This window comes from Melopsittacus undulatus, chromosome 2 (assembly GCF_012275295.1).
Source record: "Melopsittacus undulatus isolate bMelUnd1 chromosome 2, bMelUnd1.mat.Z, whole genome shotgun sequence".
Taxonomy (NCBI): Eukaryota; Metazoa; Chordata; class Aves; order Psittaciformes; family Psittaculidae; genus Melopsittacus; species Melopsittacus undulatus.
The window spans coordinates 54,508,996-54,525,794 of record NC_047528.1 but is presented as its reverse complement, the minus strand read 5'-3'; the positions used below and the strand labels follow the sequence as shown (position 1 = coordinate 54,525,794).

General features: G+C 36.7%; 1 protein-coding gene across 3 annotated transcripts in view; it reads left to right on the top strand.

Moving 5' to 3' along the window:
- The window catches only part of FGF14 (fibroblast growth factor 14), a 399,679-nt gene that overhangs the window by 308,532 nt on the left and 74,348 nt on the right, over positions 1-16,799 (top strand). For all 3 annotated transcript variants that reach the window (XM_005145231.3, XM_034074467.1, XM_031045566.2), the window contains one exon: positions 3,562-3,665. In XM_005145231.3, the coding sequence (XP_005145288.2) occupies positions 3,562-3,665 (104 nt within the window). The remainder of the gene's footprint in view (positions 1-3,561; positions 3,666-16,799) is intronic.

Below are 16,799 nucleotides of genomic sequence, written 5' to 3'. Positions count from 1 at the left end.
ATTATAAGCCTTAAGATATTGGTCTCTAGCAAGCTTCTGGAGAAAAACATTGATCTGTAATGGCAGTTTTCTTGTAGCTACAAGTCAGTTATACCTACATAAGGATATGGAAATATCTGATTTCAGGCATTTCAGATTTCAAGTTAATAGCCCATGGCGGCATTACATAAAAAAAAGGAAAAACGTACATGGTGGGTTTGTGTTTTGCATAAGGAAGGAGTTATCAGAAAGTGGACTTAACTTTGGCTAAAACTTTTGGAGGACTTGGCTGCTGCTACAAATCCTCTCCACACCACCTAAACCAATAACTTTTTTCATGCCAATTGTTGCTATTAACTATCCCCCTTTCCCATTTTCTGATCTTGTGTGTGATGAGGGTAGCCTTGCAGGCTTAGGAACAAGAAGAGAAATCATTTGCTCTACAGTTGTGGTTTAGATGGTATAAAAAGAAGAACTAAGGGAGCATGCACAGGCTCAGCGCCGACAAAGGGTTTTACTTGCACCATTTTTGCCTGTCAGTCCACTTGATTATCCTGATGTTCTCACATCTTGTTCCCAGCTGGATTTGCCAGGCTTTATGCTTAATTGTGCAGCATGGAAGCACTGAGCATCGGGCAGAATTATATTTCCTGGGTTGTTCCAGGATGCTTCCTCTCTCAACTCACTGGTGGACTCACCAGGCTGGGTTTAGGTACATAAAGATGTTCAGGGACCTCACCCCCACTTTTTTTGGTTTTGGATCATTGTCTTAGAGGGAAGCTGGGCGCATGTTTCTTTTTACCCTCCCCCTTGGGTAAGGGATTATCTTTGGCTGTGCAGACCTGAAATGCCAGCAAATTCTGGAAGGCTTTCTGCTTTTCTCAAGGCAGGTTCTTACTAGAGTAGGGGATAGCACAGGTGAATCCTAGGAAGGTTGGAAATGTGTAATTCGGCACAGAAATCCTGCTCAGTAAAGGTACTGCACAGCCGGGTTCTGGAAGAAGTTAAATTTCCTTTGGCCAGCTTTAGAGCACATAAAAACCACATTCTGTGCCTTACTGGTGCATGTTTTGCTGACCTCACTGTGAAGCATGTTGCTGAGCATTTAACAATCAATAATTGAATGTAGAGTGGCCTCCTTAGTTTCACCCAAATCTGAAAGATTTTGTGGAAGTTACTGAATATTCTGTATGTGCAGAATTAGAGCATTTCAGATCACACTCTAAAATTTTATGGTTTTAGACTAATTACAGGAGCTCTGAAAATCTCCAAGTAAAACTTGGTGTCAGTAAAAGACACATTATATGCCCTCCTCAGTGCTTTCTAAATTCACCAGCAACTCTAAGCCACTGTAGTAATTTTATAGGTTGCACAAAACTCTTCCATGTTACAGGCCTCTATTTCAATGGTGGTTGTTTGGGTTTGTTTTTTTCTCTAGTATTGCTGCTTTATTTTTATAAGTAATAGAGCAAAGTATATCTAGGTTCCAGAAGTTTTGACTGAACCACTATGATTTGGAGTTATTTTTCATTAGCTTCCCATGGCTGACTTGTCTTTTGTATTCACTTCTTTTCTTTCTACAAGTACTGTTTGTTTTTCCTTTCTGGTGTTCCCTCAGTTGTTGCTGCCCTCCCTCTAGCATCACGTTCCTATCTTGGCTTCCTCCTGCCATTTCTTTTCTTCTAGAAAACAAATAACTGCCATCTGAAACCTTGTGTTGCTGTGACAGTAGTGTTGCTACACTGCCCACAATAGTGCTTCTGCTGGTTTTGACATCGTTCCATTTCAGGGTAATGGCTGATTGTTTTTTTTTTTACTTCCAGATTATATTGAACATTTGAAAACTCTCCAGTCATTCAATGTTTAGCCTATATACTCTCAGGATATCTTGTCGATGAGTTCCATATTTCACTGGTTTACATTTATCTTGTGTAGGTTAGAGAGGGAACCTCGTCTGTGCCCCATATCCAGCAAGATCCTTGCATGGTGTAGACCTTTGAGAATTGCAGAAATGAAAATATATATTTGTGCTAATTCTTGCCTGATGTCATCTCTTCTATTCTTATTTGTAAAACCATTTATTTTTCTGTTCTTCCAGAGCTCTTTTGGGTATATTTTAATTTCTACAGCTACAGAAAGTGCTCTGCTACAAAATTCCTAGCTTCATGTTGGCTTTGTGCATTCCTAAAAAGATCTTATATTACATGTTCTTTTAGTGTGTAACAATGTTGAAGGTGTTTTTTCTCAGTTGTAAAGATTTGGTCATCATCATCATAAATCATCTGTGGCTTTGTGCCCTTTGACCAACCAGGAGTTTTCACACCTTGAGAAAATGTATTTATGAACAACAATTTAACATTTTTCTCTTGGTTTAGGCTTTACCTCTGACATTCTGATTACAGATAGCTCATAGGGTGCACTTTCTGGTCACATCTATGGATGTTCTTCCTAAAGTTTGAGGAGCTCACTGGAGGTGTTATGATATTCCTGAGACATGGCTTAGTTGCATGTGTACCATACACATGGTTTGCGTTTTTGGTTTTCATGCAATCCTTGATTCATCCACAGTGGAAAAACACTTAGCATGAACTCTGGCTCATCCAGGTCTTTTCTTCCAAGACTGCTTGATGTGTGCTTTGCATCTGATTTCCTAGAATGAGTCAGTAAACTTAATATTGGAGTGTACTGGCATAATTTTTATTAGACTAATTGGTCTGTGTTTCCTACTTATATCACTTTTACTTTTGTTCTTCTGTGGTGAGGTTAATAAACTCCCACTCTTCACACTGGCCTCTTTCAGACTCTAATCAAAGCTATAGCTTTTTTACAGAGGTAATATACTATTGCTAGGGTATCTGCTATTAGCTCGGGTTAACATTTACACACACACACAGCACCACACCGCAAATTTTAGTCTTTGAACATGTTCTATATTCAGATCAATAGCTTTTAAGCACATTTAGAGTGAAGCACATACTACAGTAATTCTCTGGACTAGAATAAGCTTCTTTCATTACCTCTGTAATGCCCGTGTACTACTGCTTGTATCAGATGTGTAATTCACAAAGGCAGTTGGTTTTTTTTTATTTCAAACCACAGACCCCTTGAAAGCAATCTTTAAAGGGAGCACCTCTAATCAAAAACTGTAAAAATGCCCAGAATCAGAGGTATGTTTTTTTGAAGGATCTCTTGCAAGTATTATCATGAAAATCAGCCTACACTGATAGAAAATGTTGGGCTCTGGCTCTTTTCAGATTGTCTGAAATACTCATGTCTGCAGTGCAGGGTACACAGACTACACATAAATGACTACAGTCCAGTCTGCTGTGCTTTGTATTTGCTAGTTAGTACTTGTGCCAGATACTGAACTATTGCAGAACTTACTGCTAAATAGATACTTAGGCTTTAATTTTAACGATTAATTTTACTAGATTTCAATTTAAAATTGAAAAAAGGGGGAGAAGTTTTCTTTCTTTTTACTAATGATGTTTATTAGCATATAGTAGTAACTGTATGCCACTGGCTGGGCTTAAAGCATGACGCTGTAATATATTCATATCTGGTCTTTTTTTTTATTCACAGCTTTATTCAACCTTATACCAGTGGGACTTCGAGTTGTTGCTATCCAGGGTGTAAAGACTGGGTTGTATATAGCCCTAAATGGAGAAGGCTTCCTCTACACATCAGTAAGTACCTTTCTGAGCTCTGTTTAAGAGGCACAGTTGAAGCATAAATCTACACAGGAATGAGATGCATAGTCACTTTTAAGAAGTTGTATAGTGTCTATATATGTATATACATATAGTACACACCCCCATTTACCCATGTATGCGTGCAGCATATCTATAAATGGCATACAGAAGAAATTATTGTGAACTGTGTATGAAAGTCTGCATGTTAGCAGTCATAAAAACCATTCCGTAGAGCTCTTTTTCTGCTAGAAAGGTAGTGTGCAATTCACCAGAAAGATTATTAATATCAATTAAATTCTCAAGAATTTTTAAATCAAGACCTGCAATTATTTTCTTAGTGACTTGTTAATCAGAACCCAAAAGCTGGTCCAACAGTTACTTTCATTGATAAGAGCTACAAGTGTAATTTCTGTCTAAAAAGTCAGTAATAGCCTTACTGTTTATCACCATAATCTTGTAATTGTATGCTTAGTATTATTGATTTTTATATTTCAGATATTAGAAAAGAGTTAGGTGAGGGACGATGAAGCTTAAGAAAAAATCTTTTCCATCAGAAAGAAGACTGCTGGATAAAGTGATTGTTTTAAGATTTTCTAAATGATTTCATGCTAATCACTTAGTATGTTGTGAATATGAAAATCCTTGGTTTTGTGGAAATTCAGTGTCTTAACATCCTTTGAAAGGCAAAAAGACTTTAATATGAACAGGCAGTTCTGTCAGGTGGCTTAAAGGATTTTTCATTACTGTATTTTTATTGCTGCCTATGTTGAATTTATTTGCATTGTGCTTTTTCCATTTATTATGTCACATAGTTCTTAATTCCCCACAGAGTTACAACACACTGCTTTATTTTCAATGTCCGTTGAAAGGAAATTGGACAGATTAAGCTTCTGATGCCCTGAGGGAAAGTATTCTGTTTCAAATATACAATTGTCTTGGAAAAGCTAATTAGGAGGAAAAAATTGGAACTAATCTTGAATGTCAATGTCAAGAAAAAGAGAAAATTCTTCCTTATAAAATGTCTGCTGGAAGCTCCAGCAGTATGATCTAAAACATTTATTTTTTTCTATTTAAAATCAGAAATTCTGTCACAGGAAAGCATTTAATATTTGCTGTGTGAAGGAAGAAAACTAGAAGAACAAAACCTAGAGTTAATAAAGAAAATGTATTTCTGACTTCCCAGTTCCATCACTACATGTAGGGAGCTCATTTCAGTATGAAGGCATGAACAGTACTTTTGCAATGTGTTGATATATTGCCCAGCACTGTTTCTGAATGAGTTCTCAGTCCTTCAGGAAGAAATACAAATTTCAGAAAATGTACCTGTTTCCTGATGGATAATTCTGCACAGGGAAGGACCCTACATGAACAAATTCTGTCAACCTCTGTGTTCATGTATTATTCTGGAAATGGTTCAAGCCAAATGAATGGTGTCACCTGGGGAAAGGAAAGGCGTAGAAAGTACAAGACAAAATAAGAAGAGATGGCTAGATCCAAACTTTGAATAGATGTGAACCCAACCCTTAGAACATCTTAAAGTCTAACAAGTTATTTTTGTCCTGCTAGTGGGAATCTGAATAGCATTGTTCCTTTGTCTTTTTGAGCAACACACATTAGGTTGTGATCAGTCGCACAGATATAAATAAAAGATTATGTATAAGGAAAATGTAATCCACGTTTAGTGTTTTGCAGGATTGCATATTCTTCATTGTAAATAATGGGAAGATTTTTTTGGACTTGGTGACTTCATACATTCCCGTAGTTATTGACAACTAGTTATGTACTTTGGAATTTTGTTCTGTGAATATTGTCATGTTGTGAATGTATTCACTCAGACTTTTTGGGAGTGTCTCAATATGTCACTTTACCTTGTGTGAGGTAAGGAAACAAGTGTTTTTGGAATGTGCTGCTTACTCTTCCTCATGTGGAGAATGAAAGATGAGTGGCCCATTAAGTGACAAAGAGATGTGACACATTAGAAAACTCAGTGGAAACCCTTAGTTTTGGGATGTCTGCAAAACAATTTTCAACTTAACGCTTTTGTCAAGTGCTATACAACAGTGCTGTAATACAGGTTTGATTGTTTCATATTAGTGTATTGAAAACATTGACAATGCATTTTTGTCTTAGCAATTGACTGCTTTCAGCTTTTGAAAAGAAGACAAAGCATTAGAGAGAAATCTGTCTTCTCCCTGCGGATCAAGATGAAGACACTCCACACAGAATATTTTAATACTGTCATTTGTAGAAAAATATTTTTAACATGTCACTTTCTGTTACTGTCTTCTTGGTGGATTTTTTTGACTCCTTGTCACGGTTGTGTATTTGTTACACCTAAATGCAGAAGCTGTGTATTGCACGTCATATATGGTTTTCTCTTGGCTATTCAGGGAAGGACGAGAGAAAAAAGTTTTCTAAGTTTCATATGCCAGCTGTCATCATTGGAAAAAAATAGTGCCACATAATGGGAACATTAAAATTTTTGTTAACATGGGAATTGTTAAAATTTACATATAGTTAGATCTGTTGAAACGAAAGTTCTGTATAGTACTCTGCAGAAGACCTCAGTGTCCCTTTTTCCATTCATGGTGTGTGAAACCCATAGCTTGTGAGAATATCCTACATGTTGATGTCTCTCTTTAGAGACTGAAGGCCCAGCTCAATTAGTTTTATTGTTAGCTTTACGTGTTGTTGACTAATTAAGCAACAGCAGTGACAGGAAAGGTATTATGTGTGATCCTGTTTCCTCCATATGAAGTAAGAGGAAAATGAAGGTACAGTTACAGACCAGTTTTACATATAGATTATCAAATGCAGCTTTGCTTTTTTTTCTTTCTTTATTTAAAAGAAATAATATTCTAATGGTGATTTGTGTCAGTTTGGGAGTCACTTTTTTTCTTATTTATTCTGCCATATTTAAGATTTTTTTCAATTAATTTACAGAATGAGAATTAGAAAAAAAGTTCAGAAATATGGCAGTATTTCTTAGAACAGAAGGACAGCAAATTGTGTAGGAAAGTCAGGAACTTTTCATACCTATTTTGCCTGCTGCAGAAGCTGAGATTTGTATTCTGTCCATTGGGGATTAATCGAGTCAGGGTCCCTAACACACACCATCAAAGCCTTGACAAATAATGGAGAAGCAAAATCTTTGGAGTTTAATAACAGCTTTGCAGAATTCCTGAGAGAAAATACTTTTTAAAAATTATAACCTTATTTTTCAATGCCTTTAAAGTAATTATTGTAATACTCTTATTATTTTCCATTATATAAAATATGAGACAAGAGCCTTTTCATGTTAAGTTTTATTCCTTGCACTTTCAAGGGTTAGCTCACTTAAAAACATTAAGCTCACCTTTTTTGATGTTCTAGTTTATTGCATCCAATGCATTTATTTCTGTGTGTGTATGAGTACCTATACTTATGCATGTATGTCCATATATATATCTCCATATATATCCATTCATAATTAGGAAATATTTATTTAGTGACAGCTTCCCAATTCTAAGTGTACGTTAGTAAGTAATGATAATTATAAAAATGAGTTTAAATTTATTTTAGATGGATTAATGAAGTGTCAATAAATCAGTGTTTATGACTGAGTTCAACACTGTGAAAGCTAGCTGGAGAAGCTAAATTTTTACACAGAGAAAGAACCATCTTGGTTAATAGCAAGATTATGACATATTAGTTATGGACTTTGTATGTTTAAGTCCAAAGATATGCCTTACTCCTACCTCACTATTGGAAAGGGTAGGCAAAATAGGTTTTTATTTCCAGGGTTGAACCTGTCAAAATCAAAAGGAGTTGAACTGGCTCCATGCACTGAAAAAAATGAGCACAGCCACAGGGATTCTTCATTGGGAACAAGTATTGCCTGCAGCAGGAAGATGGCAGTGTAGTACGTGGCTTTTGCTTTTGATGCTAATTTTGGTCAACTCACTTTGCAAAAGGTCCTTTAGTTCAACTTTCATGCGGCTTCTTATTTTGCTTCTAGGATTTTCTGCTATTGTAACAGGATGAGCTCAAAGGTAAAGCTTAAGTGTTAGTCCATTTTATGTTTAGTTTTTTTCCTACAGTGAGAATATGAGAATCTTGGATTATATAAATTAATTTATCTCGAGAATTACTTGGTGTATCTGGGAAGATTTGGCAGTTGGGTTTGTTTCATCCTAGGAGCAGTTTAGTAGGGTGTTAACAATATTTGGTGGCTGCCAGAGTAGGAGAAAATGGAAAAACCAGAATGTAGAAATTGAGAAGTTCCAAAGTCTAAAACACTTTACCTTCTTGCGCTTTCTTCTTTGTTTCCTATTTAACTATTTCTTCTACCAATTTTCACTGAGACGTGAGATGTGCATGAAACCAGAAAGGGAAGAGTATGCCTGTGATATTGTCAGCAGCAGATACTAAGTCACAGCAATCCACCACATGGTTTCCTAGCAAGGCTATGGATTACAGAAATGCTCTAAAAGATGACTGAGCCTGCAGAGCCAGGACTGAGCTGCCTGGTCACCTCTGTCAGTGTGGTGCCTTGCAGGGGTTGTGCACTGCAGGTCCAGTGCTGCACTTCTGGGTATGGGATGGTTGGAATCTTGCTGAGAGGGTGTAGAGAGTAATGGAGGGACATGACTGCATTTCCAGGAGCTCTTACCAACTTTGTAAAAAGTATTTTGGGTTAGGGATGGCACACTACTAGCTTCATAAAATAATCTGCTTTGTAAGATGGGGCTTGTGTCTGACCTGCCATGGTACATGGTGTTAAGGATGCTCTAAGGGTGTTGGCTGGGTAGTGTTCATGTGGCAGTAAGATGTCAGTCTTTGTCAAAACCTTCATGAATGAGAGAAAACTTCAATATCTGTTACTGGGAAGTGTATTTGTTACATTCCTCTGGCAATTCTCACCTGAAAGAAAAGCCTTTGGGGCTTTTTCTGACATTTCAGCAGCTTCCCAGTGCTAGTATTTACACCACTTCTTTAAACCCACATAATAGACCTGTCTGAGGAGAATAAAATTCAGCCTTAAGGAAGAAGATAGGAGCAGAGACAGTACAGCCTGCAAAAGAGTGAGAGCTGAAGTAATCAGTATTTCTAGTATCTAAATCAAAGTCAAATGAAAATTGTTTCTGGTAGCTTTTCATAGAACCTCTTTGTGCTTTGGAGTAACAACACTTAGTACATGCAGTGCTTTGAAGGTTCAGAGGTGCATAAAAACTTAAAATAAACAGAACAGAAGGAAGTTTAATCTAGGCAAAACCAAAGAGGAAATGTGGTGGATAAAAATTCATATTTTTTTCCAAGAATAATCAAAAAGAGGTTAATGTTACATCGAGGCAGCTTTTTTTTTTTTTTCTTATTTCTTGTCACAGCATAATAGTGGTTGACTTAGGTTTTGGCAGAGATTGTTCCCCATCTTGCAAGGTATTGTAGAAACAGTTAAGAATGTATCTATTTAGAGAGGCATTAACAAATACGAGCTTGCTGTATGATTTTAAAGAGGTAGGCTTTTATTTTTAACCTGGATAGTCAGCAGTGTACTGAATAATAGAATAGGGTGAATCTTGTTGCTCTTGAGGTGTCTGTGGTTTTCTGAATATGAGCACATCAGAGTGGCTCCTTTTAATAATACTGTGATCAATAGGAAACATTATTTCCTTTTTTATTCAAATCTATGCTTTCTCATTGTCTGTGTCGTGGAACTATCCTGGCACTTTGGAGAGAGGAAAGTGGGTGAATTTAATTATTTAAAAATCACAGCTTCTGATAAAGACTTTTGAAAACTAGTTATGTTAACAGTGGTATTTTTAAGAGTGTGAACATGTAGACCTTATGCAAGCTTTATCAGGTAATTTCAAGAGTTTACAACTAAAGTGCTTTGTTATGTATGAATACCTTCTTTGCATAGCCTGTTATCTTTTATTCAATTTGGTATTCGTTGGAAGGTGACCTATATGTGCTTCATATAATGAAAGTTTGAGAAGGGACTAAATAGCACATTTCTGGGCTGTGTTCCTCTGTAAGTTGGGCTGCCTTGCTGAAAGGGAAAGTTCAGTGTGTTCCAGAAGTAGTTGAAATACACTGACAGGGAGGAAGAAAACATCTGCATGGCTTATGCTTATTTATATCTGTGTTTGGAGGTAGATAATTTGTCTCGCAAGTTGCCTGCCAAAAATAAATTGCTAATGTATTTAGTTATTCTCTGGTGGCACTTAAGGAACAACTGATAACATAGCCCTGCTGTATCATACAAAATAGTGCCAGATGTCCCTGCTACAAAGTAAAGTGAAAAGGGGTATAAAATACGTACTGAATCCATGACTTTTTTCAGTGGGTTAGGTTTTCAGTACATTTTTTGATTGAATGTTTTTTTCCCATGCAAGATAAGGGAAAAAGGAGGCATGCACAGACACATGAGAGTTTGATAGAGCAGGCTAGGAGAGAAATGGGAAGGAAAGAGGTGAATGGAATGAGGCTGACATGAGGAGACTGTGATAAGCAGGGATTTAAGAAAGTGGAGAAATAGCATGGTTGAGCAGAACAAAATTGTGAAAAACCCTGTGATATCATTGTAGAAATGTTCATGATCATTGAGTCTGATGCTTACATTTGTTACTACCTTTCTGAGTCTTTCCCAAGCAGAAATAGCTACTATTTGAACTACAGTTCATAAAAAAATTAAAGAAATATGCTACTTTGAATATATAAAAGTAATTAGTACTATAAAGATGCAGTATTTCAGTGTAGCTTCATCATCTGTGGCAGATGTTTCACCCTTCTGCCATTTAAACACTATACTGGGGATAATAACAGAAGTTGACTCAAAACTTGCAGTGTTGTTTCTTGCCACTTAAACCAAATATGTGTGCCTTCCTCAGTTCATTAATATCCACAGTATCCTTGACAGAACTTGGTCAGATTTTTTTTTATAAGAAACACTTCCATATTTGCTTAAAAAAATTGTTTTTCTTTCCCACATTTATCTCTCATATGCACATGCAAAAACTCTTGATATGTGTTCTCTTTCCCTGAGATTGCAGAAATGTGCCCAAATGCATCATGGTTAAAAAGCTGCTCATCCAAACTTCTTGTGAAAGCATGGAAGATCACAGAATTAGCAGTTGTAGTTAGATATTTTTCAACTGATAATTGTATAACAAGGAATAGTAACTGTAGGTAGGTATGCTAAAATGGGGTAATCTAATCTCATGCTTCAGGAAGTAGGATGATTGCCACAGGGATCAAGAGAAGTGCTTTCCTCAATATATAGCATCACTTACTGTAGATGCACTAAATGAGGTTTGCCTCCAAACTACTGTGCAATGGTCAGAGCCAAAGGCTGAGCACAGGCTTGGTGGACCATCAGCTTAATCTAGTCTGTCAAATTATTGCTCCTGGCAATTTTGTCTCCCATGGTAACCTCTCTGTATTTTTGGTCAATGCTTGTTTTGCTGCATAAGTACAACTACACTTTTCTGGATGTTTTGTTATTCTCAGTTTTGTTGTTCTTGGACATTTGGGGCTGTCGATAATCCTAAATGTTGAATGCTGTCTCACTCTGTATTGTATAGTCTTCCAATGCCCTTCCTGTATTCTGTTATTTTAGTTCCCTACTCATTGCCACAGCACAAGCAAAAGAATCATGTTTAAAATTTCTCATTTGCTATTAATTACTACTTAATCTTACTCATTTATTGTATCAAGTATGAAAAGTAACTACTAAAGATTTTAAGTATCTCAAAATCTAGGCAATTATCAAAAACCTGTTTCCCAAGCAAAGCCCTACTACTCCTTTCTGTTATTGGTTAATGAATATTGAAAACATTGAAGAAAATTCTAGATGGGATTTATGGTAAGTTTAAATCCCTTTCATATTTGGTTATTGTGATGTGAAGAAGACTTTTTGCTGCATCTTGAAGATTTTTAGGTAAGAAACAAAAATTAACTCTGTGTGGAGTATAACAACAATTAGACTCATGTAGTGCTTTCTGTGCCTGCTGTAGCTGCATAGTTAATGCATCTTCTGTTATTCAGGGCTGCTTCTAGAAGATATATGGCTAGATACCAAGATAGATGAACAGAAATGAACTATAAACTCTTCAATATAAAGTCTTTTTTTTTAAAAAAAAAAAGAAAATCTGGTGGCTGAAGAATGGCTTTAGTCAGGCAAAAATGTGCTTTCATTATTCAAGAAAAATTCAGCATTACCATGCAGAAATGAAATATTCAAATGTATATTTTTTAAATTTCTTTGAAACTTTTAACTAACTGGATCTGAATTTTCATATTGAGTTTGTACCCCATAATATTAAAATAAAAGAGGAAAATGTTGTATTTACTCATGTAATTAAAAAAATTATGGACCCATCCTATCACTTCAGGGAGCTTGGTAAGACATCCTACAAATCCTACAGTAAGATGATGTGGGCTCAAGTATGTGAGTATTAATTTATCATTTCATCTTTGCAACAATTCTGTATAATGTGTAGCCCTTAAGATTGATCTGCAAAAGAAGGACGGTATATTTAACATGTGTTTGTATATATATTGTTATATACATATGTTAGTTAACATATTGTAGTATGCAACCCTACAGAGTAGGGCTTTGTATAAAATATGTTTTGATAAATAACAAATATTGAAAGAAGCAATAGCAATCTTCACCACTGTTGTAAAACAAAAGCATTATTTGCAATGCAACAGCCATAGATGTCTTTTGCATTACTTTTATATATATATTAAGAACTGATTTACACATAATGTCCATTATGGTTTTGGAACAAAAAGGTTTCATATTCTTCATTTTTTTTTCTTCTTGTTTTACCTTGCTATTATACACATTAATTTTCCTATTGCAGCATATTATTTTTTTCACTTGAATAGTGTCCTGGGTTCAGTAGTAGCAGTCATAGCAGTAGCTTAAACCATGACAAATAGGCAAGCACATAGCTAAGATTAGTGAATGATGGTCAGTGATAAAATTATATGCCCTTTAATCTTCCCATATGCCAAGTGTTCCTGTGGAAAAAAATTGAATATATCAGTCTCTTCCTTCTTGGTGAGGCAGCTTTAGCCGTGGGCTGTGTCCTGCATGGAAACTTGGCCATCTGGGCAGACCCATAGAAATGCTGATTCTTCATGTCCTGACTAATGACCCTTCTTGATTTTTAGCAGAGCCTATTAGGACCTGCCCTAAGGTGTTCATGGCCCCCTGTCTTATGTGTGTGTGCTGGGGAGACACAGGGGACAGGGGCTGCTTCCACCAGCTTTCCCCTGTTGTATTTTCTGTGGTGAGGGACTAGATGCAGCATGTGTCTTTTGCAGAGCTGCAGCAGTCTGATGGTGAGCATGTCCACGTAAATGACTGGAATCATCTCTTGAGCTTTCTTGTTTCCATGTGACTAAATCAGTGTGAAAGGAAAACTTGAGACCACTTTTTCTACCCTCTTTAGCTAAATTTTTAGTTAACTATTTGCTGATTAGAATTCACTTACAACTTAAATGAATGTGTTAGGACTGATTTCCAAAACTTGCTAGGAAAGCAAGCATCCAGTAATTTCTTATGTGTATTTGTCGCAAACAAGTCTTCATCTCCCTCTTGGTTTATCAGGTCAGATTCCTCAATCCTCCACTTTTTCTGCTGGCTGTGTTCCTTAACAGTGATCCCTGGTGTATTTCCATGAATAGTCCATGAGCATATGTGCCCATTTACATAAGTATTACAGAACTTAGAACCTACTTTTGACATTTTTCTTTGCAGAGTGTTACTCTTTCCTGCCTTCCCTTCTTTCCCTCATTTGGGACACTATTCAGTCACCAGAGGCAGTTTTAGGTGGAGGGAGGCAGATACAGGACCCTAGAAAGAATGTATGAGGTTCATGTCTTATTACTTGACCAAGCACTAGTGTAGCATCAGAACAATGCCTAGCAATGGTGCAGCCTTTTCTGCCCATAACTAGTGTACCACATGCGACTTTAATCAAATAAAAGTTCTAGTTTTATACTTATGAAATACTGCCTTTGAATGTCTCAGAAGTGTTAGCCTAATTCTGGTGCTAATTACAGTTGTTGATTTCATAGGTAACAGGGTTGTCATGACTGAGCACTTTCAAAAATCCCCCTTGCAAGGGTTAAACTGGAAAGGTTTATTGGGCAACATTTATTCCACATACTCTATTCACTGTCAAATGAGAGGATCTCTTGACTGATTCCTGTTGACTTGACAAGGATTTTTGTCTTTTAGCATACTACAAATACAGCCTTGGGGAGATACTGTCTCTCCCTGAGGAAAGCAATCATAAATCTGTAGATAATCAGCAGCCAAACTTGAATCCTGCACTAAAAGCGTTGGAGTAGGAGTGAGCAGACAACTCACTCCAGTGTTTGAATTCAGTTGTGGCTGTTCTCTACATTCTGTTCTCCCGATATATTTGTCACTAAGCACTTTGTAATAAAAAGTGACATGATGCCACTACCTGGCAAAATATGAAACCTTGGACTTCATACACAGGATCTGCAGGAAAACCCTGTGCTTTGAGTAAGTGAAACAAAAATGTGAGGACTTGCTTCCTTCTGTGCACCTGTGGATTTCTTTTTCCAGTAGCAAATCACGTTGCAGATAGCTTTGTCTTATTAACAGGTGATAAACTTTTTTAGTATTGCTGGACAATTACATTATATTAATTAATCTTTTGTGTGATTGCAGCTGAAAAGCTGAAAACAAAGTGTTTCAACATGAAAATTAAATATCAGTACTTTGCAGCTCCACAGATGGACACAGCTGAAGACCACCACGGAATTGTTTACTTATTGCAGAATTGCCTAACGGCTGGTGAATTTTAAAAAGATATGAAAAGGGGTTTACACCACAGGCACAAAACAAAATAGAGCCAACATTTCAAAAGCATAATATGTTCTCATTTTCCTGTCCCTCTTGGCCAACATCTGACTTCCGTGTTGTGACTGATGTCCCTTAAGCAGTTATACCCTGTCACATTGCCATTTAGGCTACAGGCCAAACTGAGCAAAGTCCTGATCATCAGGAAAGAGAATAATGTTACAAAAAGATGTACTCCTAAAAGTATCTTAGAAGATGTTGAGAATATGTAGAAGTATAAGCTTGGTTTTTGAATCTATTTGCCAACTATTGCTACCCTTTCTCCCACCAGAGTTTTACGTTATTGTTTGAGTGTAGCTTTATTTTAGAACCCCCACAAACTAAGAGTTTGATGTTTATAAAATTTTCATTGCCTGTGTTTAATCACATTCCACAATCCTTGTTGTTTTTTTTTCTTGATCCTATTATGTGTTTGGATGTTCCCTGCTAAGGGAAGAGCAAGTGACACGTTACTGTGATAATGTGAGAATAGACTGGTCAGACAAAAAAGTGAAGTATAATTAATCAAGAATCATCTGGAAGCACTATTATTGATGAGATATGAACCGAAAAGTCTATTCTCTCAGAACTCCGTCACAGTTGTAATTTCATACTTTCACAAGAATTGCTTTTCATTTTATAATGACATAGAATAAGTTTTAGGTTTGGTAGGAATTTTACCATTCAATCCAGTGGGATCTAGAGCTATTGGTCTATGTTTCAGTAGGTACCAGGAGGATTTGGATAAGTGTATGCATCATTTACATTCAGCTCTTCTTGAGCAACATGTAGCAGAGAGGATCCCTTTGTTTAATTCAGCATCTGAATGCTGTTAGTAAAAAGTACATTTGATTTCAGCCTGCATACCTTGTGCTTCCTCTCACCCCCCACTATGTTTTCTTGACAACTTCTTTTAAGGCTTAGGGTAAGATAGCAGGAGGCAGCATTTAATATTCTTTTTCAACACTTATGTTTGCAAGGGGGACTGAGTTGAGTTGACTATTTTCCTCTTGACATTTGAAGATCAGGAATGTGCCCTTGTCTCTTCATTTTCGAGTATCAATTGGCACCAGCAGAGGAGATGAAGGAATCAGCCTTTCAGGCACTGGAAGTGACAACTTCAGAAGTGTCAGCTGAAGCAATTCTATCACCCATTTATCATCCATTTGAGAACTGAAGGTGGCTGAAGAATAGCCTTTGAAAACAGAATAAGAGGTAAAATTGATATTTCCTTGTAATAGTTACAGAAATTTCACTGCATCTTTGACAGCTGACAGTACCCTACCCTGTGCTATCCTATTCAAAACTGTGAAAGCCACTTTCCTTCAATTCACATCATTAGAGGAGAGGATAGATCAGGTGATTTTTGTTTTTCAAAAATTACTGTATGGAGGTGACTGGTCTATAGATGGCATGTGAGGAATAGTCAGATAGTGTCTAAACTACTGTGTCCAACTCACAGCTTTGGATGTACAAGTATGGCACTGAGAACGAAGGAGGCAGAAGAAAGGATTCGGATTAGATGATTGACATGTAGATCATTGTAGGTTCAACTCAAACACTGCCAATCATCTGTATACTCTCACTAGTAAAGTTTGGCTGCAACTACTCAAGGTAAAAATAGCCTGACTTGAAATTGTTGGAATTACCATGGTAGGAAATGTGGGGTCACTGGCCGTATCAGATGCAGGCAATGTGCAGAGTTCACACAAAATGTCCTTTTATTCTGTCAGATCACAGATTTTGTTAGCTGTGAAGAGGCTTGTTCAGTCTCATTCATCTATAGATACACCAAACTCAGAAATATAGCATGGAGTTCTGCAGTCCTGATCTTAAAAATAAATACACTCTAACCTTGTTATCCTCATGACCTCAGTAGACATATTTTTGTGTGAGTGGTAGAAGTTTCTTGGACAGATTTGTGGAATGAAACATTAGTCATGGATATGCAAAGAAAATGATGGGCTGTTTCACTGAAAAGTCACTGAAGTCCATGAGGGTAACTGTGAACTTATAACATTACCGAGTAAAAGAATAATGAATAACAATTGTGGTACTGTTGCTGTTCACACCATTTCCTGAATGTTAATGGGAGCAGAGAAAAGTTAATTTTGCTCAAAACATCACCTGAGTAAGTAAAAGAAGTGGGGTTTTAAAGCATCTCATTGGACTTAATACAAGGTAAAATGAAAGACATTACTTGTCCTAACAAATATTGTCTGTTGTCTACATTAATGGAATTATCCAGAGTATTGCAA